Source organism: Sorex araneus, chromosome 2 (genome assembly GCF_027595985.1).
Source record: "Sorex araneus isolate mSorAra2 chromosome 2, mSorAra2.pri, whole genome shotgun sequence".
Lineage (NCBI taxonomy): Eukaryota > Metazoa > Chordata > Mammalia > Eulipotyphla > Soricidae > Sorex > Sorex araneus.
The window spans coordinates 354,262,661-354,288,093 of NC_073303.1; the positions used below are offsets into that span (position 1 = coordinate 354,262,661).

At 48.8% G+C, this 25,433-nt stretch overlaps 1 protein-coding gene across 1 annotated transcript in view; it reads left to right on the top strand.

Annotated features, from left to right (window-relative positions):
- The window catches only part of SETBP1 (SET binding protein 1), a 372,368-nt gene that overhangs the window by 17,204 nt on the left and 329,731 nt on the right, over positions 1–25,433 (top strand). The window contains exon 2 of the mRNA XM_055125505.1: positions 6,533–7,187. Within this exon, the coding sequence (XP_054981480.1) occupies positions 6,705–7,187 (483 nt within the window). The 5' untranslated portion in view covers positions 6,533–6,704. The remainder of the gene's footprint in view (positions 1–6,532; positions 7,188–25,433) is intronic.

Below are 25,433 nucleotides of genomic sequence, written 5' to 3' on the forward strand. Positions count from 1 at the left end.
GCATGTGATCTCCCTTCTTTTCACTCCTAGATCTCCTGGAATCTGCTAGGGAGGCACTTATTTCCTCAGCAGGCTGCCTCGTTCCTCCAAAGCCTCCACCCCTAGCTCCACAGGCAGCCACGCAAGGGTTAACTCTTGTTCCTGGGAGGCCCGAGCCAAGCACAGAGTGTCCATTGTGTCCCTGCCCCCTCTGGAGGCTTCCCTGCCTGCTGGAATGTGACAGGGCAGAACGTTTTCACCTTGCATGGGCTTCCCCTCCTCTGTGAAGGTCCAGGTGAGCAAGTATGGGGGCTCCTCTGTGTACTCAGTAGGGGGCACCCCCAGGAGACGCCAGGTTGTCTCCCAGACCCACCCCCAACTTGTTCCGTGACTTTTAAGCAGCAGGTATGTGCCAGGAGATGCAGAACACCAGCTTTGTGCACTGGGGAAGGAAACGGACAGCTTCAGTTTCTTTGCTCTGCCTTTGAAAGCTGCTTTTTATTTTTCTTTTCCTCAGGTGAGGGGGGCAGGTGGACCCGAGGGGCTCCATTTAAGGTCCCCTATTCAGACAGGAAATTTCGCAGAGGCTGTCTGGGGGCCCCCAAGCTGCAGCAGTTGGCCTTTGGGCCACAGGAATTTGAATAATTGTCAGGGAGCTAATTCCTTTTTATTCCGAAAGAACGAGAACGTCAAGTCCTCCAGATGCCCAGTCCTGTACTGGGCGCTGAAGTAGTTGTGTTTTCCAGCCACGGTCGGTCTCGGCCTGAGCCTTAAGGCTCTCAGAGGAGGAAAATAATATCTGGGTACTTGAAACAAGAAGATATCTAGCAGCGTGCGGCAGGCTGGACGGCTGGCAGCCATGTAAGTCAGGCCCGGGGAATGTCTGCTGTCGTCCCCAGTTTACCAATGTTTCCAGAATGTTGCTATAGAGAAGGGGCGACATGGCATGGCCTTGACCTATGGGAAGGCTGGGGATTTGTTTGTTCGTTTGTTCATTCATTCCTTCATGCAACAAATATTTGGAGAGCACCAAACTGAATGCCGAGCATTGCATGAATAGGTGGACTAGGATGTCAGAAGAGATTCTACGAAAATACCGAGGCAGAAAGAATCCAGAGTGTGCGTGATGTGGCTGTGAAGACTGGTTTGACGGCTCCGGGTCAGCCCTCCAGCAGCCAGACTCAAATTTCAGCCTGAGTCTCCTGATGGTCCCCCTGACTCCGATATCAGGTTGCCTGAATTCATCCCCTGCTCTCCATGCCAGAATTATCTTCTTAAGGCATAGCTTCCAGAGAGCCCCTTTGCTTTGGACATCTCTTAAATGGCTTCCCATTACCCATCGGGTGACTTTCAGCCCATTAGCATGACATTGGAAAATGTCCAAGCCAGGTGACTGATCAGAACACCCTTTCCTTCCCAGCCTTATCTGCCATCAGTCCCTAACCGAGCCTCAACTTTCTCTTCCCTGAACAGAACCCCACGTGCTCCTACCACACTTCACCCCGTGCTTTTCTCTTTGTTTCCAGCCTCCCCATCATGCCTGTTGAAGGCCCTCCAGGTCAAGGCTACACTTACTTTGTAGCTATTCTATCTGATTCCGGATCTCTCTCTACTTCACTAAGTGAAAATCCAACCCCCCCCCCACCCCGGTTTCTATCTTTTGTTGTGATGCTTCTAAAGCTCTTCTCGGTTTTTGAGTTACTTTTGGTATTTTTCTGCAAGGGTGTCTCCTCCTTGAGGCAAGAGTTGGTGTTGGTGATTGGACCTTGCAGTTACCACTTCAGAACCGAACAGAGGCAAAGAGTTGAATTTTCACTTTTGCTGGCTCTGTCTTACCCCTTGATCTGGAAGCTTCGGAACTTGCTTATCTTCATCCATGACTTGACCCCTTACATATCAGAAACTTAGAAGTGGGTCCTTTTTAAACAAAAGACTTTTTAAAAAATGTTCATGTTAATAATACAGCCACTTCACACTCCTTTCTTGAGTTTGATTTTTCAGCCCTGCCCCTTTCCTTCTCTGTGGCTGGGACTCACACATGGCCCTTGCTGGGGGCGGGGGAGGGGCATTGCAGTGTTTAGTGTCGGACATCACCAGGGACTCTGCTCCCTGGCCATGGTGCTCACCCATCTCTCAGCCTTGGTGCTGCACATTCCTGGCTGGAAATCCACGCAGCACCTGAAATCACAGGCTGCAGAGCTGCCCGGTGCTGCCTTGTGCCAGGGACTGCACTGTGGACCTTTCTCTGGGACATCACCAAGCTCCGAGCCAGGCCCTTGGTTGCACTTTGTTCTCTCATCACAGAAGTTGGGGCGGCAATCGGCTCACTCTCCCTTTGTGTCAGCAGTCCAAATGGATGGTGGATTTAGGAATAGTTTTTGATGGGAAGGGTAGGAGGTCTCCTGGATAGTTTGAGGGTCATTCATGGTGATAGTGGACCAACTAGACAAGGGCTGGGGGCCCCCCAGGACTACCTTGGCAGTGCTCAGGGACCCCGAGTTTTGGGATGGTACTGAGGGATCAAACTTAGGTTCCTGGGCAAGTCTGAGCTCGAGCCCTCTGAACCATCACCCTGGCCATGTTTATGGGTGTTGTGTGGAGAATATGCCTGACCCCTGACTGTAGGCCAAGGTTAGCTTCATCTGTTTGTTTTTGTTTGGGGGGCACAGTTAGCAGTGCTCAGGACTTACTCTTGGCTCTGCACTTAGGAGTTACTCCTGGTTCAGGGGATGCTGGGAAATGAACCCAGGTTACCTGCAGGTGCCCTACCTGCTGTACTATCACTCTGATCCCCTCCCCCACCTCAAGGTTAGCTTTACAAGATAGGCCCTGGAGAATTAGAATGGAATATTAGTTGGGGGGCAGAGAGATCGTGCAAGGGCTGAGACCATCCCCAGTTTAGTACCACATATGGTCCCTCTATTACTATTTGGAGTGACTCCTGAGAACAGAGCCAGCAATCGGCCCTGTATATCATCAGGTGTGGCCTCCAAACTCAAAACCTATCCCCGCCTCCGCGACCCTCCAGTTAACATCAGAGCAGAAGATCCCAAACTTATGTAGACTACAGTACCTTTTCAGAAATGTTACTCAGCATTCCCCTGAAAACCTACTTTTTTGTTGTTGTTGTTTTTTGCTTTTTGGGTCACACCCAAGCGATGCTCAGGGGTTATTCCTGGCTCTGCATTCAGGAATCACTCCTGGTGGTGCTTGGGGGGCCATATGGGATACTGGGGATAGAACCCAGTTTGACCGCGTGCAAGGCAAACACCCTACCTGCTGTGCTATCACTCTGGCCCTGGGAACCTACTTTCTTTAAGCCAACCAACAGAAAGCAACCTCCAGTTGGACCCAAGCGTATCTCTGCACCCCTGGGTTGTTCCAGAGGGCCCCCATCCCCACCCTGGGGGGTGTATTTATAGTTTTGATCGCTGTATTAGAGATTCCTGCCAAGAATAGGCCATTGCATGCGATGGGTAGGGGTAATAAGCCCTCGACTCTTGACCAGCGGAACTGAATAAGGTCCTGTGCTAAGGACCCACAACCTTCTCTAGAACCCTCCCTGACTCCGTGACAGGCCTCTGCAAAGCTTGACTTGACTCTGGCTTGTATAACTTCTAGCAGATTCTGAGCAGAGGAGGCAGAGCAGTCTGGAGAAAATAATAACTCTTACAAATGAGAGAAAAAGTGAGTGTTGTCTGAGCAAGGTGTCCGTCCTGCAGCTAAGTGGCAACTCTGTCCCCTTGAAGCCAGGCACAGGTGGCTGTTGATGGCTGACTGAACACTTTTTGGAGATGCCCAACTACCTCTTCTCTTGAGAAGGGCTTTAGTCCTTGGGCTGACCCCTTTTTATGGAAACGTTGTCAGGTTGTCTCTGCAGGGCACAGCTAGTGTATCCCAAGTGGGGTTCATTTGGACACCCACTCCGTGACTGACACAGGCCAACTTCTTCCAGATCTGTACTGGGTTCCAAGAGAGAGAAACTCTTTAAAAGCCTTTTGCTTCTTGGCTGTTTTTGCTGGACTTGGTGGGCCTTAGGGGAGCACCCTTTGAGCATCTTTGTTGAACAGTACCTTAAATTGATGGAGTCTGAGGTAGGCAGTAAGTATCTCCTGCAGGAGGGAGGCTGAAAGTATTCAGCCTTTTGAAATGATTGGGGTCTAAACTTACTCCAGCCTTCAGGGTAGAGAGGGAAGGATATGATTCTTGATGTTTTGGCGAATCCCAGGGCTGTAGGTTTCCAGTTTATAATAACCATTGAAACTTCGAGGCTTTGATCGTGATGAATGCGGTACTGGCAAGAAGGGGACATGGAGAGGAGATAGTGAAATCTAATTTAGCTCAGTGGATTTCAGGCCATGTAAAACGGTTAAACAATAGTCCTCCCTCCCTCCCTCCCTTCCTTCCTTCCTTCCTTCCTTCCTTCCTTCCTTCCTTCCTTCCTTCCTTCCTTCCTTCCTTCCTTCCTTCCTTCCTTCCTTCCTCCCTCCCTCCCTCCCTCCCTTCCTTCCTCCTTCCCTTCCTCCCTTCTTCCTCCCTTCCTTCCTTCCTTCCTTCCTTCCTTCCTTCCTTCCTTCCTTCCTTCCTTCCTTCCTTCCTTCCTTCCTCCCTCCCTCCTCCCTCTCCCTTCCTTCCTTCCTTCCTTCCTTCCTTCCTTCCTTCCTTCCTTCCTTCCTTCCTTCCTTCCTTCCTTCCTCCCTTCCTTCCTCCCTCCCTCCCTCCCTCCCTCCCTTCCTTCCTTCCTTCCTTCCTTCCTTCCTTCCTTCCTTCCTTCCTTCCTTCCTTCCTCCCTCCCTCCCTCCCTCCCTTCCTTCCTCCTTCCCTTCCTCCCTTCTTCCTCCCTTCCTTCCTTCCTTCCTTCCTTCCTTCCTTCCTTCCTTCCTTCCTTCCTTCCTTCCTTCCTTCCTTCCTTCCTTCCTTCCTTCCTCCCTCCCTCCTCCCTCCCTCCTCCCTCTCCCTTCCTTCCTTCCTTCCTTCCTTCCTTCCTTCCTTCCTTCCTTCCTTCCTTCCTTCCTTCCTTCCTTCCTTCCTTCCTCCCTTCCTCCCTCCCTCCCTCCCTCCCTCCCTCCCTTCCTTCCTTCCTTCCTTCCTTCCTTCCTTCCTTCCTTCCTTCCTTCCTTCCTTCCTTCCTTCCTTCCTTCCTTCCTCCTTCTCTCCCTCCCTTCCTAGTTAAGGTCACATGTTTTCAGTATTGTTAATATTAATGATTTCTATGTACATAGTTATGCTGCCACTTAAGCTTCTTAAACTATGCATCTTGACCCTTATGTGAGATTATGAGAAATTTGGCAACAGTAACAGGCTTCTGGGCACATAATGATCAAACCTTAATTTGAAGGAGCTGCATTATGAATTCATAGTGCTACTGGTAGTGCTCACCTATATTGCATTTTTTTTTTTTGGGTGAAAAAATTTAGAGAAGCCTTTTTTTTTTTTTTTTTTTTTGCTGATCCTAGGTTTGTCTGATCCTAGGATGATGCCAAGAGCACTTTCTTTTTCTTTTTCCCTCCAGAGCTGGAGGGCAGGGAACCTTAGGAACTTTCAAAGACTCCCTCACTCCCTCCTGTCTTGTCCTGCAGAGTCTGTGCCTCTCTGTGTCCAGCCCAGCAAGGGAATGGGAACTGTCTGGAATGGCAATTTTTATCTAAATAATTGATAGTGATTAAATGTGTTTTGTGTTGATAGAAACATTTTTAGCATTTGTTTTACATTAATCACAGCATTATTAAGTGATTTCCCACTGAACTCCTGTTGTTTTTTTTCCTTCTTTTTTTTTTTTTTATGCTGGCGCCAAAGCTTTGCATTTGTTTTAAGAAATGAAGATAAGACTTTGGCATTACTGAAATAATTCATAATGAGAAATGATAAGAAAGGACAGGTCAAGAGGTCAAGGGGATGGCTGACAGTCTGCCCTCCGAAGGCATCAGGAGCTTGATGTGGGTGACCAATGTGTGTGTGGGGGGCTGTGGGGAGAGGGTGTTCAACTGTGCACACAGTTCCCCAGCGAGGGAAGTGGTGCAGGGCAGCCAGATGTGGTTCCCACAAGCACAAGCATCACACTGTGAACTTCCCTTTCGTCATGGCAGCTTTTGCTGGTGATTCAGCCAGCTGTGGCTTCAGTGTAAGAAATGTTGAGACTGTCACTGGACTAGAAGACGTGCTTCTCTTATCTTTATTCTTGGGCCCACAGCCATGGAAATGAGCAACAGTGCTATTAATAATGGTTTCTCATGCACCATAGACTCGCAATTAAAAATAAAGTAAAATAAAAAAAGAAAAGATTTTCAGGGAAACAATTTAAAAAATGAGTAACAAGTCCATATTACTTGTTACACTCCCATGAAAGGGAGTGTGTGTGTGTGTGTGTCCGTCTCCTTGATCTGATCTGGCGGAATCAAATTTGGGGCTATTCATGTTCTGCTTGAATTTCTTTTGCATTATTTTGTCTTTCTTGATGCCATAGAAAAACGGGAAGGGAATTCTGGAACTGAAATTGGGTTACTATTGAGGTCATCTTTTTTCCTGTTGTAGCTAATTATTTCTCTGTTCTCAGTTACAGATTTGATTGCTTCTGAACACCTCACCTTGACTTCATCCCTGGGACTCTGAACCCAGCAGTTGGACCACTTTCTTTCTTGGAATTTTGGGTGTCCTCTCTTCGTACCTTCCCCTTCCCCCCCCTCCCTTCCCCATTCCTGAGGACTCCTGAAGACTGTGAGATTGCCATGGAGTCCAGGGAAATGTTGAACAGCTCTCGGCAAAGGGGGGGCGAGTCGGAATTCCTGCCCGTGTCCTCAGCCAAGCCCCCGACCACCCCGGGCTGTGCAGAACCTTTGCTCTCTGCTCCTGGAACTGGTAAGGGGATCCCTGTGGGCGGAGAGCGCATGGAGCCGGAGGAGGAGGATGAACTGGGCTCAGGGCGGGATGTCGATTCCAACTCCAACGCGGACAGTGAAAAATGGGTGACGGGTGATGGCCTGGAAGAACAGGAGTTTTCTATCAAGGAGGCAAACTTCACAGAAGGGAGTTTGAAGCTGAAGATTCAGACCACCAAGCGGGCTAAGAAACCCCCGAAAAATCTGGAGAACTATATATGCCCCCCGGAGATCAAGATCACCATCAAGCAGTCTGGGGACCAGAAGGTGTCTCGTGCTGGGAAAAATAGCAAAGCCACAAAGGACGAGGAAAGAAGCCACTCCAAAAAGAAGGTAGGAGCTCTGCGTTGTAGGTCCTTCGTTTTTGTCTTGGCATCCTCAACGTTGGGGGGTCAGTTTGCCAATTGCTTACTTCTTGGAGTTACCAGTTGTTTTGGAGGAGAGACTCCAGAACAATGTCTCTGTTATGCATTCTGATACAGCAGCCACTTTATTATTCTTTCTTCTGCCCACCTGGAAGACAGTAGCTGCTAGAATTAGAAGTCCGATGCATGCTTATTCACTGGGTAGTAGCACAAGCACTGTTGGTTGGATCCGATCTGACTCAATGGTGGCAACACTTTGAGGGCTTTTCCACTTTTCTTTCGTATTTACACCTATTCTTGTACTTAGGAGTGGGATGTTGCAATGCCTGGTCCATCAGAACAGCCAGGAGCCATTGTGACCTCCTTTTGGTTTCAATCACTCGAGTCAGTTTTTCTAAAATAAGCAAATCGCTTCATTGACTAAGAAGCCCTCTCTTTGTAGTCACCAAGGCTGTGTGACAGTTGGGACCTTGTCATCAGGAAAACCAGGGATGAGTTTTAAAACAGGAACCAAAGAGAGTAAAGGGGCAGAAGACTGTGCCCTTGTCTGACACGTGGTAGAATTTTAAGCATGGGCGTCCATGAACTTGGGTGTTAGTCCTTTTCCACCTTAGTGTTAAGCTTGGGTGTAGAAAGAATCAACTTCTCCTCATTGGTGGCAAGTGAGTGAACATGGGTTGCTTATTTTATATCTCAGGGTTTGACAGTGCTCAGGAGGAAGCTAGACTTTGGTTTCTACAGCAGAGGATTCTCCCAGTCTAGAGAGTTTTATCTTAAGGAAACTTTGGGATTTGTGAGTGGCTTTGAGAAGAAGTTTCCTATTGATAAAATTGGAGGTGTTCCAGGTCATAGGTGTCTTGAGTCCAGGTATGACAGATTAGCTAAAAGTGACACATATGCATGCACACTGCTCCTATAATTCTCAGAGAAAATCTATAGCACATCTGCTGCTGGTAAGTTTTGAACTTTGGGGTCACTCTTTTTCAGTCAAACTGCTTGCAGTTCTGTCTTTTTTTTGTTTTTCTCGTGTAGAGCTCGTGTCCTTGCTCGCAGTAGATGGATTAGCTGATTTGTGGCATTCAGATATGTAGTGATAGAGTAAACAAGACTTTCTAGAATGGCCAGAGCCTCCTACTTGGCTCCCGTGGTCCTGGTTTGGAAAGCGGAAGTTTCATATCCAGGAACCCAGACTGTGTGGAATAAGCCTAGATTGCCGACCCCCTTACTGCAACATTGGAACTTGACGGAATCTTCAGAATGGCACTTGATTTTACAGAGCAGAGGGGTCTGCTTGCCCGACTGCTTCCCCCACCCCAACACAACTGTGCAGCGTTAGATTCTGACTTCTTTGTCTTAAAACCAAAGCATCTCTCGTCACAGATTCTTGCCTGCAGAGGCAACAGCTCCAGTGACGCTCCCCTTAGTGAGGCTTTACTTTCAACTTGGGTCTCTTGGCTCTAAAAATCAGATTCCTCGCCCTTCGCCAGCTCACTGTGTGCTGCCGGATTTTTGCGGGAGTGGGCAGTCTTGAAAGCTGTGGTAATTCTTTGCCCTTTGTCCCCGTTACTCCCCGTTTTGGAGCAGCAGCCCACAGTTCAGGGTAGCCAACAAAATTCATTAGAAAGAGACTCAGTTTTCATGAGAGGGTGCTCCTTGACCTAACGTCACAAGATCGTTCCCGGACACAGCCCCATTGAAATGCTCTGGAGTCAAACTTTGGAATTTGTGAGGTGCGGATGATGGCAAAGCAGAAATCTCCAGTGTATCTCTGTTCTCTTCTCGGAAGTGCTCAGGCTAGCCATTAAAGCTCTACAACCTTTGTGTGATTTTTTTTTTCCTTTTAATTTTCGTGAAAGAAAGAGGAAATCCCTTCTTTGAATATGTGACTTACAGAGTCAGTATGTCCCAGCCATCGCAGGGGACGACGAGGAAGGACACAGGACTGACATTCAATGCAAAGTGCCGCCTTTTCCTGACACTGTCATGGGAATGTACCTACAGAAATTTTAAACTGCTAGGAGCTTGCTTCATATTTATTTACCTGACTTTTCTACATTGATTTATGCCTAAAGCTGTTCCTTAACAGAAAGGAGTGAATGAATCAAGATATCAGGAACTAGACTTAATCACTTGATAGATGATAGGGATACTCTCTGCCCACATTGGGTTAGCATGTTAACTTCAGGACTGTCAGAGTCCTGTTGTTCTGTGAACAGGGCGTAAAGGAAGCAGGGGGAGGGGAGGGCCCAGCGGCTCTGGAAACCTGACCTGCAGTTTGCCTGGAAAAGTTCAGGGTCAGGAGCTGGCAGAACTGACTTCTTTGTAAAAATACAAAGTACATGATTCATAATTTGGGATAAGGAAAAGGATAAGGATTGCATTCTCTTGGCAACAAGTCTCTTTCTCGCCGTAATATCTAGCAGTTCAGATCTTTTCTTTCTATGAAGCAAGCTGCTCATAGAGGAAGTATGCACGGTGTGGGGCCCTGGGACTCAGCCTCTGCACGAAGGTCCTGGAAGGAAGCTCTCTGCCCAGCGGGCTGGGAGCTGGTAGCGAGGCCAGCTGGAGAGTCATGTGTAGATCCGCAATGCCTGAGAGCAGAGGTTGGCAAACTTGTCTCTGAGCCAGATCTCACCCTCTGCCTGTTTTTGGTCTCATCCACAAAGAATGGCTTTTTTTTTTTTTTTTTACACTTTTCAAAGGTTGGAAAAGAATCAAAAGAAGAGTAATATTTTGTAACATGTGAAAATCAGATGAAATTCCAATTTCAGGGTCCATAAATAAAGTTTTGTTGGAACGAGGCCCACATTTGTTTCCGTTTTGTCGATGGCTGTTTCTGCATGACAGCAGAGCAGGGTGGCGGTGACACAGCTTCAACTCTGCTCCCGCGCTCTTCCCCAAAATAATGTCTGTCGACCTTGGATCTGGAGACACGATAGAGCATTTCAGGATAACAACGGTTTGCTTTGGGGTGGCTTGGGAACAATTCAGCTTTCTAACTTGGAGGCTGGGGGAGGCTGGGGGCTACCTCAGGATGTGCTTTTACCCATTTTTTTTTTTTTTAAAAACACAAATCATTATTTGGCAGCCTTAGGCAAAGGCTACTGATATAAGGGAAAGGTTCTTATATGATTTTTCTTCCGTTGGTTTTGTAATGAGAAAAGTCTGGGATTGTGATGACATTCCTCTATGTATCTGGCTAGTTGTCAGCTAAGTTGACTCTCTTTTTACTACTGTTGGGAGTGTGCGTGAAGAGATACGTGTAAGGCTCTTCTTGAGCTTTATTGAAAATTTCAGACTTAGGAATATTCCTCCAAATTGGGGAGGTCTATAGCCGGTGTTTAGGGTAATGTGACTGCTCCCTGTGAGGATGTTAGGTGGGACTGTGAGAATACCACCTCACTGGCCCCAGCTATCATTGCATCGTAGGATTAGACAGTTTTCTGTTTCTTCCACACAAAATTAGGATAGTAATTGAGATGCTCTCTGGACAAGGGTACATGATGGATGGATTTACATGAAGTATGAGGGCCATATGTGCAGCGAAGTAGACCCCGAGATGAGAACTCAGAACGTTTTTTAGGACACCGTTCCTTGAATGGGTCCAGCTCTATAGAAGAGCTGGATTTTGCCACTTGCTCTCGATTGTAGGCTCTGGCATTGTTGCTTCTTAGACAGGACTCAGGTAAGTGATAAGACACGCTCTAGATTTAAAGGGAGCTGGAATAAATGCCTGACACTTACTCCAGTTCCCAATTTCAAGACAATAGCAAAATTGAGAACTAATCTAGAAGCAAATTTCGTTGTGCAGTGACAGTGACATAAACATAGAAATTTCCAGCAGTGACAGAAGTTCACAGAAGCTGTCCATTGGGAGGAGCTTTGTGATTCTTCTTTCCTGAGAAATTTTCCTGTGGGAGTCTGGGACACCAGTTGAGATTCAACAGCATAAGGGGAGGGAGGGGTTCTAGATGAGGCTCACACAGTATCCCAGGGTGGGAAATATGGTGTGGAAATATGGACCTTTAAACCTAGAGTGTGACTCTAAGTGTGACTTTAAATCTAGAGTGTGACCTTGCTGAAGCCCCAGTTTCTTCACAGAGATGATATAATACAACAGAACCACAAAGATTTTAGAAAGAATGAGTAATCCTGATACCAATATGGCGGCTCACATCTTGCATTTGTCCCAGTTGGTTGACATATGTGACACCCCCTCAGCTGGTGTATTTCCTTGTGTTCACCTTCTCTGTGAGTCCTCACTGGCTTTGTACCTGGAAGTAGGCATCATTTACAGATGTGGAAATTGAGGTTTTAGAAAAACTGGAGTAAGTCTCACGAGAGTTTCTTCACAGAGACCAAAATTCTCTTGGTCAGGTTTCTCAAGAGATGTTTTATTTCTTTTTTTTTTCTTTCTAAATCTAATTTCATTTTCTTTCAGAGATGTTTCTTAAGCAACTCATTTCTATTTATATATCAGAGTACCTGGAAATTTTGTTTCCACAGAGGCTACTCTCTCATGATTTCTGTAGCTAAAGCCACATGGAGGATGGTAAATGCCCTTTCCCACACATTGTTGGTCTCCACAGGATCACAAATGACTCTGACGTTTGGAGTTGAGGGGGTGAGGAAAGAACATGGACTTGGGTCAAGAAGCCAGGGGCACTCATGCAGCTAGATCTGTTAGTAGGAGAGAGAGAGATCCTTTACAGATCTCAGTTTCAGTATGTCAAAAAAAAAAAAGACAAAAATTAAAAAGCAAAGCAAAACAAAACAGTTTTTGACCTGAGCAGCTTCCTTCTCTTCTTAGAAACTGAAAACGTTGGGGCTGGATGAAAGTAGAGTGAGTAGGATCTTTGCCTTGCATGCAGCTGACCCAGTTTCAATCCTGGACATCCCATCTGCCAACACCCCCCCTACTTTCATTCCCAAGTCTCAGAACCTGTCTGCATGTCCCAATCTTGCTTTCTTCGGAACCCAACTAGGAAGTCCAAGTCCACCAGGAGTGATTCTTGAGTGCAGAGCCTGGAGCAAGCCCTGAGCACCTTGAGGTGTGCTACCTCTCCCCCCCATCTCAACCCCTCCCCACCAAAGGAACTGGAAACTTTATAAATTATTTCATGAAATGTGACAAGCCTTTTCTCTTCAAGAAAACTGGTGACAGCAAATACCTTTTTAAAGTATTTATCCTCATCAGAACTTTTTCCTTTTACATTCACCAGAGGTCAAAAGGTTTAAAATCCTGAGAACTAGTATCAGAGTTGAGAGTAAAATGTGGTATGATTGGGCAGGAGAAATAGCGCAGGGGTTAAAGCACTTGCCTTGCATTGTATCCCCAGCACCCACTCTGCGTCCCAAGCACCCTAATCACCACAAGGAGTGACCTCTGAGGACAGAGCTAGGAGTAACTGCTGAGAAATATTGGGTGGGGGCCCCAATTTTCCACCCCAAACCCCAAATAAAGTGGTGCAATTTACCAAATCTGTTACGCCATGAGCTTACCTGGGAATATTTCTTTCTTATATTTTTTCCTCATTGTTTCTCTCCTGCGTTTAGGATTCTCTGGGGGCTTTAAGCACTGTGCCCCTCTTTTCCTCTTATTTCAGACAGTCCCTGCGTAGTTAGTTGTATTTTAGGCACCTCCGAGGAATAGGTTTTGATGAACTCCAGACATTAAAGAGAAAAACTGGCAGAGGCACTAAGCATAATGTGTCTTATCCCAGTGCTCTGAATCCTTCCCAGGGCTTGGATTCCCAAGGGAGGAAGAAAAGTGCAGGAAAAAGACTGCCTGCTGCGGGAGAGAAGCTTAACGCCCGGGGTTCTGGTTCTGTCCTCTCCGACACTGAGGGAGAGAATCTGACTGGCACCTGGACTCCTAAGAGCATCAGGATAGTTTCTAAAGCTCTTGAAACAGACCCCGCTTGTACAAAGGACTGGGGGTCACTCTCCCAGCTCAGTTGTCGAGTACAAATGTCTACTGGTGCTTCGCACAAAATTGGCTCTGCACGCAGTGCTCTCCTGCCTCCTTTTCTGTCCAGGGTAACTGAGAGATTTGGGCTGTCTGGAAGCCATGTGCTTTGGTGACTCCTGCTTGAGTATTGCTGGTGGCTCTGTGGAGGTCCTCTGGCTGGGGGCAATGCCAGTGTTCTGTTACCATGCTGCACTTACTCAGAGTGTAGATCTCAAGTGCTCCCCCATCCTGCTCCTTTGCTGGGTGGTGGGAAGGGTAGCTTGGAGGATTTATCTACAGATGGGTTTAAAAGTCTTTTTTTTTTTTTATAATCTCTGGTCATTTATCTCCAAACTCAGGGGATTGCTGCTGAGCTCAAAGGGTGATTCAAAATGAAAGTTTGAAAGCAGTCTTGCTAAGAGCCTCATGCTCAGCTGGTGGCTTCTACACCCCTGGTGCACCTCGAGAGGTTCAGGACCCAGGAACTGGGTCCAACTCCCGCTTTCCTGCTTATATCATGTATAAATGCACATGCACAAAGCAAGAAGCATTCGTGTCTTAGCAGGGTGCTGGTTTGTCCACCATCTGCTGAAAATGCATGTCTTAATTTGCACCGACTCCACTGCTTTGGGGAAAAGATTTCAACTTGAGGTTGAGGGTTTTGACCTCAAGCTGACTTGACCACCCCTTGTGTCCCCCTGGAGAGGATCCTGTGGTCAGAGGGACAGATGGCAGAGCAGAGGGCCAACGTTTGGTGGCACCAGACGGACTATGTGCTAACTCCCACATGGCCTTCCCGTGGGACCCCGGGTGCACAGGCGTCTGACCTACATTCTGTGGGCCAGGTAGTGACGCTCTGTGAACACTGCCCTGTGTGTGCATGTCAGCACCAGCTCAGCTGCAGCTCTGCCCTGGGGCTGGGGGGGTTAGGGGGGGGAGAGTAGGGGGCTGCATTGCCTCACTTTCAGGCAGCCTCCTATTTTAGTGACCCTTGCCCCGGAAAAGCAAGGGGACCTCCTCAGAAACTTAGAATGTCCTCTCGGAAGTCCCAGGCTCATTTGATTGTTTTGCTCAGCCTGGCCCAGCTTCCCTGAACCAACCTTTTCTCACCTCCCCACCAGCCTGTGACCTCACCTGGGAACAATGTGGCCTTTGTGTCCTCTGAAAAGCCCAGGCAGTTCCCATCTTGGTGCCTGACCCATGAGGCCACTGATAATCATCATTAGTATCAAATGCAGGTTGCTTCAGTGTCTTTTCCAGACTGGGTATATTGGGTTTTCCCCCAGATCCTCTTTTTTTTTTTTTTGCCTCCCACAGGTTTCTAGGGGGGAGAGTAGAGGGGGAATCAAAGTGAAGTGAGAGAGGGGAGAGGATGCTGGGCGGGAGATAGACAGCTGCTCTGTCCCAGACGGGCCACCATGCCTTGCGGGTGATGCCAAACTTGCCTGACCATTGTCACTGTGTGTTTGCCCAGGATTATGGGTAGCCTTTTATGCTGGGCCAGAGCGTTCCAGTTCCTTTGCTTAGTGTTGTGGATGGAACCCAGTAGAGATGTGATTTTCGGGACAGATGGGAGTTGCTTCTCATGGGGGATCATGGGAAAGGAAGACCTATTTGTTTAGCACGGGGTGGGGGGACCTCTTTGTAGTGTTCAATACGAATGTTTGGGATTTCTCAGTCTTGCTCTTTTTGGGGAAGGGGGACAAGAAGGAGGAGTATGTAACTCTTCCGGGTTCTGGAACACCCTCGTTCCCTCGCAGGCTCACTGTGATGGAGTTACAAGGCCAACTGATATACTGTGCTTTGGGCGCAGTTGGGTTCCGAAGAAAGCAAGATGCGGACAGGTTCTGAGACTTGGGAATGAAAGTGGGGGACACAGTTTAAATCTGATGCTGGGTCAGATAGGGTGGGGAGAGATGAGCCTCAGAAGCAATTGGGTTGGGGGGTGTCTCCAGTAGCTCATGCCTTTGGACCTTGGACTCCACCAAGTGAGGAGTCTGAGTATTTCCAATTTCTCTTCTTTCAAAGCACACCAAAGCTCTTGTGAACTTCCTACTGGATGCCGGATTGCTCAGTGGTCCATGTGGGGGGGACTTGGTTTGGATACAGCACTAGATTTTTCACAGCTCTTGCTTATGTTGTTGCATTAAAGTTTCCTTCATGCAGTCTGCTGAGTCATCCTGTTGATAGTCTAAATATTGCCTGTGCGTAAAACTTTCTCGGGTTCTGTGGGTTCCCAGTGCTCACTCTGCTTGGTTCCTGGACCAGAAGTGCAAGATGAGCAGTTGCTCCTGAAATACAGGTCAGGGGCACTTGTGGAGCAGCGCGCAACATTAGAAGGCGGCCTGACCTCTTTTTACCGTGCCTGGGCTTAACTCTGTTTTCTGATAGCTTCATCATAGTTGATGTCCACTTAAGGCCCAGGGAAAGGCCAGTTTGACTTTGCTTTAGGCACCTTTGGCTGCTCTAGCTCATCGTTCAGTGGCCTTTGGGCCCAAACTTGTGTGTTTGCTTTCTCCGTATTTGTCATCTGATGTACATTTCTATGCAGAGGTGAGCATCACCTGGTAGTCAGATGGCTTGATTTGGGTCTGGAGGCTACACCAAAGGCACGGAAACAATGCAGCTTGGAAATGCAGAGCCATCTTACGTGAGATTCCCTCTGTGTGCCCTTTCTGGGGGCATCTCTAAGTGGTGCATGTTTTGTGTGGTACCCTTCGTACCTGGTTCCTTATGTACAGAATGCTTTGCTTGGATCTAACTGGGAGATTGAAAGTGTGCTTAATTTTCCTTTTTTCTGGTGGGGAATGGAAGGAGCGGGGACTTACCAGGTGACACTCTCAGGACCTAGGGATCCCTCACAGGGGTACTCAGCAGCCCTGACTATCCGCTCAGTGCTCAGGGCTGAGGATGTGGGGCTGGTGAAACACTGGAGCTGGGAACCACCATGGCTGTCTCCGAGATGCTCAGGCATCTCCAGCGTTACACCTGGGGATGCTCAGGAGACCAGAGAATGCCTGGGATCAAACCTGGGTTCTGCGCATGCATTATAATCCTTGTACTGTCTCTCTGACCCTTGGATAAAGTATTTTCTTCTTATTTAATGTGGATGAGCCCTGAAATCAAGGAGTTATTTTTTAAAAATATAACAGTCTCTGATTTTATTGGTGCAGTCTGATGTTCTCTGAGCCAGTTCTGGGGAAAGCACCCTTTTAGCAAAGTCACTTCTCTGAGCCCTATAGCATTCACCTTGGCTCCTTAGAAACCGCTAGAACTTGTTGCAAAGCCGCCTCTTTCAGTGCTCTCCTCCAGGTATTATGTAGCAGAGAAAAGGCATCTAAATTCTCTGCGAATCTGCGAGATGGATGGTGTGTTCAGCATAAATGCTATTTGGGGTATAGAAAGATCTTATTAGGACGAATTGATCTCAGGGCATTTAGAGAAAAACCCAGGGCAGTAAAATAAACTGTCAAAATATGTGTCCCCGCTAGTGCAGAATATGGGAAATTGGTCGCAACTGTCACAGCTGCTTTGCACCTTTACAAGTGTTTACATCTGCCCAACTGTTGCCTCTTCCGAGTTCAGTGAAATCACTGCTAGTTTTCCCTGGTTTGGAGGGAGGCATACTGAGAGGGTTTGGTTTTTTACTTATTGAGGGGGGAGGCGCCTCTGAAACACTAATCAGGGGTCCTGGGGGCCCCAACGAGTCATACCTGGCTCAGCTGGCTGGTAGTTGAGCTCTGGGTTCTGAGCTCAGTTCCTCCCTGCAGTGGTCACCAGGGCCACACCTGGTGCTGCCCCCGAGGGCACGTGGGCTTGGGAATCAGAGCTAGGTGGGCACATGTCAGGCGTCCCCCAGCCCCTGTACTTGCTCCCTGACCCATGAGAGCTTTAAATGGCCTAACTCACCGTGATGACTACTTACCTGGCTGCATCCTGAGGGGACTTGGGAACTCAGAGTCTCACCGGCTTTCGGGAGTCCAGGTTCCCAGCAGTAGACCATGGGATGCATCCACTCTCCTTTGCTCTGCAGAGCTGTCCTCTGGGAGCCGAGTGGAGCCCTCTGCAGCTCCTGCCGGGCCTAGGCTGAAGAGGGCCACCCACCTGCATCCCAGGGAACCTGTCAGAGTCCACCCACAGCTGTCTCCCTACTGGCAAACGCTCTGCAGGGGTGGAGGCGGGAGGCCTGCTGGGAAGTGGAGGCTGGAGCACCTGGCTTTGGGGGAGGCACTCACTGAGATTTCATCTGGAAGCCTTTTTTTTTTTTTTTTTTCTTTTTTGGTCACACCCAGTGGTGCTCAGGGGTCACTCCAGGCTCTGCACTCAGGAAATACTCCTGGCAGTACGTGGGGGACCCTGTGGGATGCTGGGGATGGAACCTGGGTTGGCCGAGTGCAGGGCAAATGCCCTCCCCGCTGTCCCCTCGCTCCAGCCCAAGAAGCCATTTAAAGGGTCTTCTCAAGGGGCCTGGTTTGGACTGTAAAGGTGGGAGTCAAGCAAACAGACCCCAGCAAAGGAAGAGAGAGGGCTGGGGAGATAGCTCGAGTGGAAGGACACGTGCAGGGTAGGGGCGAGGCCCTGGGCTGTCCCCCTGGCACCGCGTGGCATGCTCCACTCCACCCCCGGCACCCCTAGCATGAGCCTGGCATCCCTGGAGCTCTCGTTGGGAGCGACTCTGCACCCCGGACACTAGGAAGCGAGAGTGAATTTCTGCTGTCTGGCTTGCGGCGTGATGGGAGATCCCAGACCCCACACCTCACTTCTGGGTACGACTTCCTCTCGGGCCTTGAACTCCGAATCTGTTTTCTTTTTTTCCCCCTTGCATGCAGTTACTTCTGCCTCTCTTCCTCTACATTATTAAGAGGCTCACTTGGATTTGTGAATTATTAAAAAGTGCAGTGGGCAGGTAGATTAGGTGCTCTTCGGTGCAACTGCCCTTGAGTGGATTCCTCATCCCTCCCCTCCCCTCCAGGCTCCAACTAAACTTTTCCATCGCTTCCACCCATCGTCCCTCGCTCTCCTGCCTTTCTCTCTCTCTCTCTCCCTATTTTGAATAAACCCCCCAGATGGGACTGTGACAAACAGCAGCTGCAGGTTGGAAGCGGTCAGCGGCCTGGTCCAGATACCCGCCACATGGTGTAATTGCCCTTTGTGAAATTCTGGGGTGAGAGGTCAACCCTCTTTGCCCATCTTTGTCACTTCTCAGTCATCTGTATCCTGGTGGCAGTTGTGTTATCCCAGCCTCCTTCCCCTGCCCCCACCCCCAGCCCCCTTCTCATGGAGTCCAGGAAAAAACCATCTGCTGAGTTGGCTTTCAGAAGATTTTTTTTTTTTTCAAATACCAATTTCCCTTTGTTCCAAGGCAACCTCCAATCAGAGCTGGGGTCTGCTGGGTTTGGCGAAAGGCTGGTATTGTGTTTCGTGCCCCCGGAGGAAAGGTTGTCCACTGGCTTTTCTCTTTCTGATTTGATTCCCTGCCATTCTGCAGGGGAGTTAGAGGTTGCAGCTGCTGCTGTCAGCTGTTAATGGGGGACCCCCTTGTTTAAGAACCTACACATTAATCTTTCCGTGGGGGGAGGAAGGAGAAACAACTAACAAACATAAAGCTGAGAGAAAAAATGAAAACCACCACAAGCAAGAGGCTTTCTGCCTATTCCCCTCTCTCCTGCCCAGCCCCTTAGTCTCACGGGGCCTCGGGCAGGGCCCTTGCAGTCCCTCGAGGGCTCCTTAGAGACCCTTTGAGGTTTAGATGCTCCTGCTTCCCTGGCGTCCTGCTGAAGAATAGTTGCTGCACATCTGAGACCTAGGGAGGCACTTTTGTCACGGAAGATTCGATGGCAGTGGTGGACAGTGGGTTTGGGGGCTGCTCTCCTCCACGTAACCACGGCCCCTGTCTTGGTACTTAGAGTAGCTGGGAATGTGGCCAAGCATTTGGCATACACTGAGTCCTCCTTGTCACCCCACAGTGGATAAGTGACTGTCCCCACCTGGCAGGTGGATGAAAGGAAGCAGAGTCGCCTTTGGTTTTTCACCATGGATCTCAGAATTAGGGTGCTGCCACTCCAGGAAGTGCACTCTCCAAGCCTGGGGGCAGCTGGCCAGTTGAGGCCCCTCCCCCGGGGGGTTAAGGTGACTGGAACTTGTTGGGTGCCAGAGTTCTCTCCCCCTCCTTAGAGTTTTGTTCTCATTTATGTTTTGGGGTCGCACTGGGCTGTTCTCAGGGCTTTCTCCTGGCTCTGGGCTCAGGAATCACTCCTGGCAGGTTCCAGGGCCCATGTGGGAGTCGGGGGATCGAACCCAGGTCAGCCGTATAGAAGACAAGTGGCATACCCACTGCTGCACCATCTCTCCGACTCCTCCCTGCCAGAGTTTGTCTTCTCGAAGATTCCCAGGGCCAGGTGCTGTCTCAGTGCTTCCATTTCTGTCTGTCAAACTGGAGCCATCGTTGCTAGATGCCAGGGAACCCAGAGAGACAGTTGGTCCTATCTTTTGCAAGTTTCATAAGCTCTTCTATTTCTGAAACTGGTGCTTTTGTCCTCTTTTCCCACCACATTCTGTAAACTGAGTAAAACCCTTTTCTGTGCATTTTGGAGCTGCCGTGGCACCCCGCTCGTCTTCCTGACGCTGCTCAGCAGCGCCCAGTGCTGGCTTCTGACTGGCCAGGGGAGGCCCTCACTGTCCATGTGGGCTTCTGCGAGGGGCTGGCCCTTGGCGACCAGAAGGGAATGCTTTGGTATTTTATGAGGGGCACCCGCAAGTGGACATAGGGAGGATTCCCTTAAATTGAGGAAAGGCCCTAAAACCCATAAACGATTCTTAAAAACGCCGTCTCTTCTCTCCTCTCAGGGTGGGTCTGTGACCCAGACCAGGTTTCTGGGAATCTGAGGAGGCCCTGGAATGAAATCTAAGCAGGAGAGGGAGAGAAGCAGTGAAGGGGTGGAGGGGCGGGGAACGGGGAGGACAGAGGGAGAGAGAGAGAAGAGATGGAGGGAAAGGAGAGATGAAGGGGAGAAAAATAAAAGTTTTCTTTTCTTTTGGGCTTCTGGGCCACACGTAGCAGTGCTCAGGGCTTGCTCCTTGCTCCGCTCTCAGGGATCATTCCTGGTGGGCTTGTGGGATCCAACCTGGGTGGAACCCGTGCAGGGGAAGCTTCCTGTATTGCTCCAGCCTCCATGGTTTTCTTGTTTGCTTCCTTGTGAGGATATAAGATTTTCCTAGGAATAGATACAAGGGCCAGGGGGATTGCCCCATAGCTGGAAGACTGCTTCATGAGCGGAGGGGAGAAGGCAGATGGAACAGAGAAGGGATCACTAAGAAAATGATGGCTGGAGGAACCAGCTGAGATGGGAGATGCATGCCGAAAGTAGATAATGGACCAAACATGATGACCTCTCAGTCTGTGTTGCAAGCCATGATGCCCCAAAGTAGAGAGAGAGTATGGGGAATATTGTCTGCATGGAGGCAGGGGGAGGGTGGGAAAGGGGGGTATACCTGGGATATTGGTGGTGGGGAATGCGCACTGCTGGAGGGATGGGTGTTTGATCATCGTGAGACTGTAACCCAAACATGAAAGCTTGTAACTATCTCACGGTGACTCAATAAAATGAAAAAAAAATTAAAAACATTTTTTTTTCCTAGGTAGCAAAAAATCTATGTCTCTTGTATTTCAGTATCTTAAGGCATCATTCCTAGTGATGTGGATTATAAGATCCTCAGTAATCTCCCTAAACAATGCCCAGTCTTTCCTCTGCCCTTTGAAAGTAGAACATTCCCATTTAACCTTTTGGTCACCCAAATGGTGTAAACCAGTGACGCAACTCCCAAACTTTCTAGGGAGACAATTTTGAGTGTTCTCAGGTCCCCCCAGATAACCTGCCAAGTCGTTCTTTGTTCTGAGGGATACATAAAAGCTTAGATACAGTGGAAACAGGGCCATCAAGGCGAATCCGCTGCTGTCTAAAGGCTCTGCTGGGGCCTGGGCGAGCAGGAGCTGCTCTCACTGCATGGGCTGTGCGCTGTCTCCAGACCGCCGCTACTGCTGCACAGCAAATTCCAACCCAGTTCCTGCTCTCCAGCTTTTGTCTAAAGATGAAAAGCCACTTCAGGTTCTTTTCGAGAGAACAGGTACTAATGATGCCTGCACTTGAGCTTTGCTCCTGAAATGAAAAGAATTTTCAAGCAGCACCTCACCCATAAGAAGAGAAGTTACTGTGTTTCTTTTTTGCGTGTTTTTGGTTTTTACTGTTTTTCTTTTCTGACTCCCCCCCCCTTTTTGGCTAGACCTGGATGTTCTCAGGGCTTTCTCCTGGTTCTGGACTCAGAGATCACTCTTTTTTTGTGAGATTCAGTGGATCATACGGGGTGCCAGGGATTCGGCCTGGGCTGCCAGTGTGCAAGGCAAATGCCTCACCTGTTTACTATCTAACTGGCCCCCCAGGAGAAAAGTTATTTTAACTAAACATCTTCTCCTTCAGTTTCTAGTGCAATCTAAGATGGAAAGCTAATTAATTCTGCCTGGAACAGGGAGAGAGAGAGAGAGGGCAGCCTGGGGTGCCTCAGACTTGGGAGGAGGTTATACATGTTTGTGCCCATGTCCATGTCCACGGTGGTATTGGGCATGTAGTGGTGCCCAATCTGAAGAACTGTCCCTGTGCCCAGCCTTGCCAGCTGACTTGACCTGCACCTTGGCTTACCTGTTGACTTTCTTTAGGACTTGGTTTCCTCCCTGGTTGCATACTTCGGAGATATGAGGACAGGAGGAGCTTGAGGAAATGGCAGAGGGAAACCCCTGATGTTAGAAGAGTAAGCTTGAATTGGATCTGAGAATGATGCGTTCACAAAGGTAGATTCAGAGAGCTAGAGCCAGTGGTACTTGGCTGGCCTTCTTGATGCTAATCATCCAACTTAAAGTGTTCCCTTCTAGACCCACTAGAGTCATTCCTTCATTTTTAGAGGGGAGGGGCCACACCTGGCAATGTTTAAGGGTTACTCCTGGGTCTGTACTCAGGAATTCTGGTGGTGCTCTCGGTACCATATAGGATGCTGGGGATCAAACCCAAGTGGGCCATGTGCAAGGCGCGTGCTCTCCTCACGTTGATCGAGTATTTTCTCCGATAACTTAATTGCATGCCAGGCACCAAGGTGGCTGTAACTGGGCATGGTTCCTTCACTGTCCCAAATGGAGTCCTGTTGGCCTGGCACACAAGCTTCATCCAAGTAGAAACTAAGTAGCAGAACTTCTCCTTAGCACCTCAAGGAGGAAAATGAATGTCACAGTTCTCAAAAACTACCATATAGTTGACTTGTTGATTTGATTGAGTGAGAGGAGCAATCTGAGGCTAATTAAGAAGACAGACAGGGAGGCCCTAATAGCCGAACAAGATGAGCTATAAATTCCAAGTGTGTATTCTGGTAGACACATGTGACTTTAGGGGATGGATGTATCTAATCAGTGGGTTGTCCTTGAGATTCCCAGTACAGAGACATGGTGGTGGGAGGAGAAAGAGTGGGACCTAGGCTGGATACCTGAAAATTTATTGCACACATTCAAAAAGAAAAAGATCATTTATTTATGTTTTGGGGCTGCACTTCAGTGCTTGGGTGCCCAAGCATCTTTACACCCAGCGGCTCTGTCCTCCATCTCTCCAGCCGGTGACACACTTTCTGATGGAGGGAGGAGTTGCCCAAACAGGTCATGGGGGAGAAAGAAGTGTCTAAGGCTTGGTATATTAGGGCACATCGAGACCCAGTGTGGAGGCCAGTTGAGAGCTGACCACCGCAAGGAAAGGAAGCACAGCATCTGAGAGAAAGCACGTTCACAGGGTAAGGTAGGGTGATGGTCAGCGTGTGCTTGGGAGCTGAGCCAGCCTTTTAAGACCTGGGCACAGGGGCTGACTCTGGAAGGCTCCATCCATCCAGGTGCCCTTTGCAGAGGAGGAATGGAGCCACAGGTGAGTTAGTCGGTATTTGTGCAAAAGCCTAGCCTGAGTTTCCTGGATGCTCTCAAAACCACTTTCTGGTCCTGGTAGGGTCCTGCTGGCTTTCCGTTGACATGGAAACCTCTATTGATGCTCCTTCAGTGCAGCATGAAGGGGGGCTAGAGAGGGATTGCCTTGGGCTGGACCAGCTGCCCTCTCTCTGCCCCTTACCCCCCCTGCCATCTCGGTCCTCCTCTGGGGAAGAGCAGAGGCTGAACCCCGAAGGCCTGGTCTGCCTGCTGGCTTCCTTCCTAAATGACAGCTGACCTTTGCTCCCAGTTTCGGACCTGCACATTTCTCATCTCATTTGACAGAGGGAGATAATTGCTGGTCCTGGGAGCTTCCTTTTCTCAGGACAGCCAGCTGTGGGTGTTCAACCCGCAGGCCAGGAAGGCCAAGAGCTACATGGGGGATAGATCCCCAAAAAGAGGGTTCAGATTAAATCTAGAGGGCACCCCGGAGGGACCCTCAGGCACAGATGTCCTTCTGTTGCCCTGGTTTTCTGAAGGCTCTTTCTAAGATGGTGTGATTTGGTGTATATGTTAGAGGGAATTCTGGGTATATGTGTGTGTGTGTGTGTGTGTGTTTGTATGTGTGTGTGTGTTTCCAGCCACTAGGAAAATAAATTTTGTATAAGATGTCTTAGAGCAAAATAGTTTTAAGTCTCTGTCCCTACTCACCCATATCTTCACTTCTTGTTCTTAAGGAACATCTCTTAAAATGAAGGCAATAAAGAAGAATAATTGACCCCCCCTCCAAATATCTTAAGAAATCTCTGTAGGAGTACTAATTCATACATCTAGGTATTTACATTATATATGTGTAAATATGAAGTCTTATTCACATAGGGATCTGTTTCTCTGTCATAATGCAATAATATGCAGTTTTTGAATACTTGCCTTAAGTACGAGATGGACATGTAAAATTTGAGAAAGCAAGTGCAAGTGAACAGACTCAGCCGTCCTAAGTGTGGTGAAGCTAGAGCTTGGAAAGGCACATGACAGGAGCACGAGGCAGATGTCACAATATGGGCTCTTCCCATTGGGATGGGCTTGTGTGTTCTCCCCCAAGCTCCCTTTCTTCTCGGGAGCTGAGACTGTGTCCGTGTGCTGAAGTCTTGGGGGATGAGTTCAGGGAGGGCTGGAGGGTGGACATGGAAGAAAGAAGGCAGGGAATTCAGGTAGGCGGGAATGTGATTAGAGGATCAGTGCTCAGGAATCGAATCAGGCTGACAGGGTCACGTGCCTTTGACCAGACGAGTTACCCACAGGAGAGTGTAAACTGGAACACATGGGGTGCCAGGCAGCTGTGTGGCAGGCCCGATCGGCCAGACCTGACTTTTCCTCAAATGCCCACCTCCACATTGGGCCCAAGAGCCCGGGGGGAGTGTGCAGAAAGCTATTTGAAAATCCAGGTTTCTATTGCTCCACAAAAGTCTGCCACTTTGGGGGGCCTGAGACGTAGTATAGCCGAGAAGGCTTTGCATATGGCTGACCTGGGTTCGATCTCCGGCATATGGTTCACCCAAGAACTGCCAGGAATGATCCCTGAGTGCAGAGCTAGGAGTAAGCCCTGAGTACTGCCGTGTGTGGTTCAAAAACAAAACAAGACACAAACAGACAAAAGTTTGTTCTCTACACTCTTTAGTCACAACCACATGACATCGGGGGTGGAAACAGTCATCACTCATGCTCAGGGAACCATGTCTGAGCGTCCTCAAGCTCCCCAAATAACTGACCAAGTTAGACTCAGTAACACATCACACCGCGGCCCGTGCTGAGGTAGTTCAGGCAGGAATGCTGGCTGGGAGCGACACAGCTTTGTAAGCATTAGTCCCAGGGACCTAAGTGGATGCCTATTTTGCTTTGAAAGCCCCAAACTCTTCTTTTGGCTTTTTTTAAAAAAACTTTTTGTTTGTTTTGGCTATTGAAAATGAGTACACGAGATCTGTCTCTTATGGAACAGCAAGGAATTCTACGGTGAATTGGATGGATCATCTCAGTAGAGCCAGCCTGTGGGGAGGAAGACCCAGGGATGGACAAGAAGCAGAGGGGACAGCGGTGCTCAGTGAGAAGGAGAGTAAGAGCCCTGGGGTTTGGCTGTATCCCCCATGAGGCTGAGAGAACCTGTCAGCAGGTGAAAAGGAGTAGTAGCCTCTATCGCTTTGATTCCTGAGTTTTGGCAAAGCTAATTATTTCATTATTATTATTTTTGTGTTGGAGGGGTGCAGCCTGAAGACTTACTCCTGCCTCTGTACTCAGGGATGACCCCAGGGGACCATGTGAGT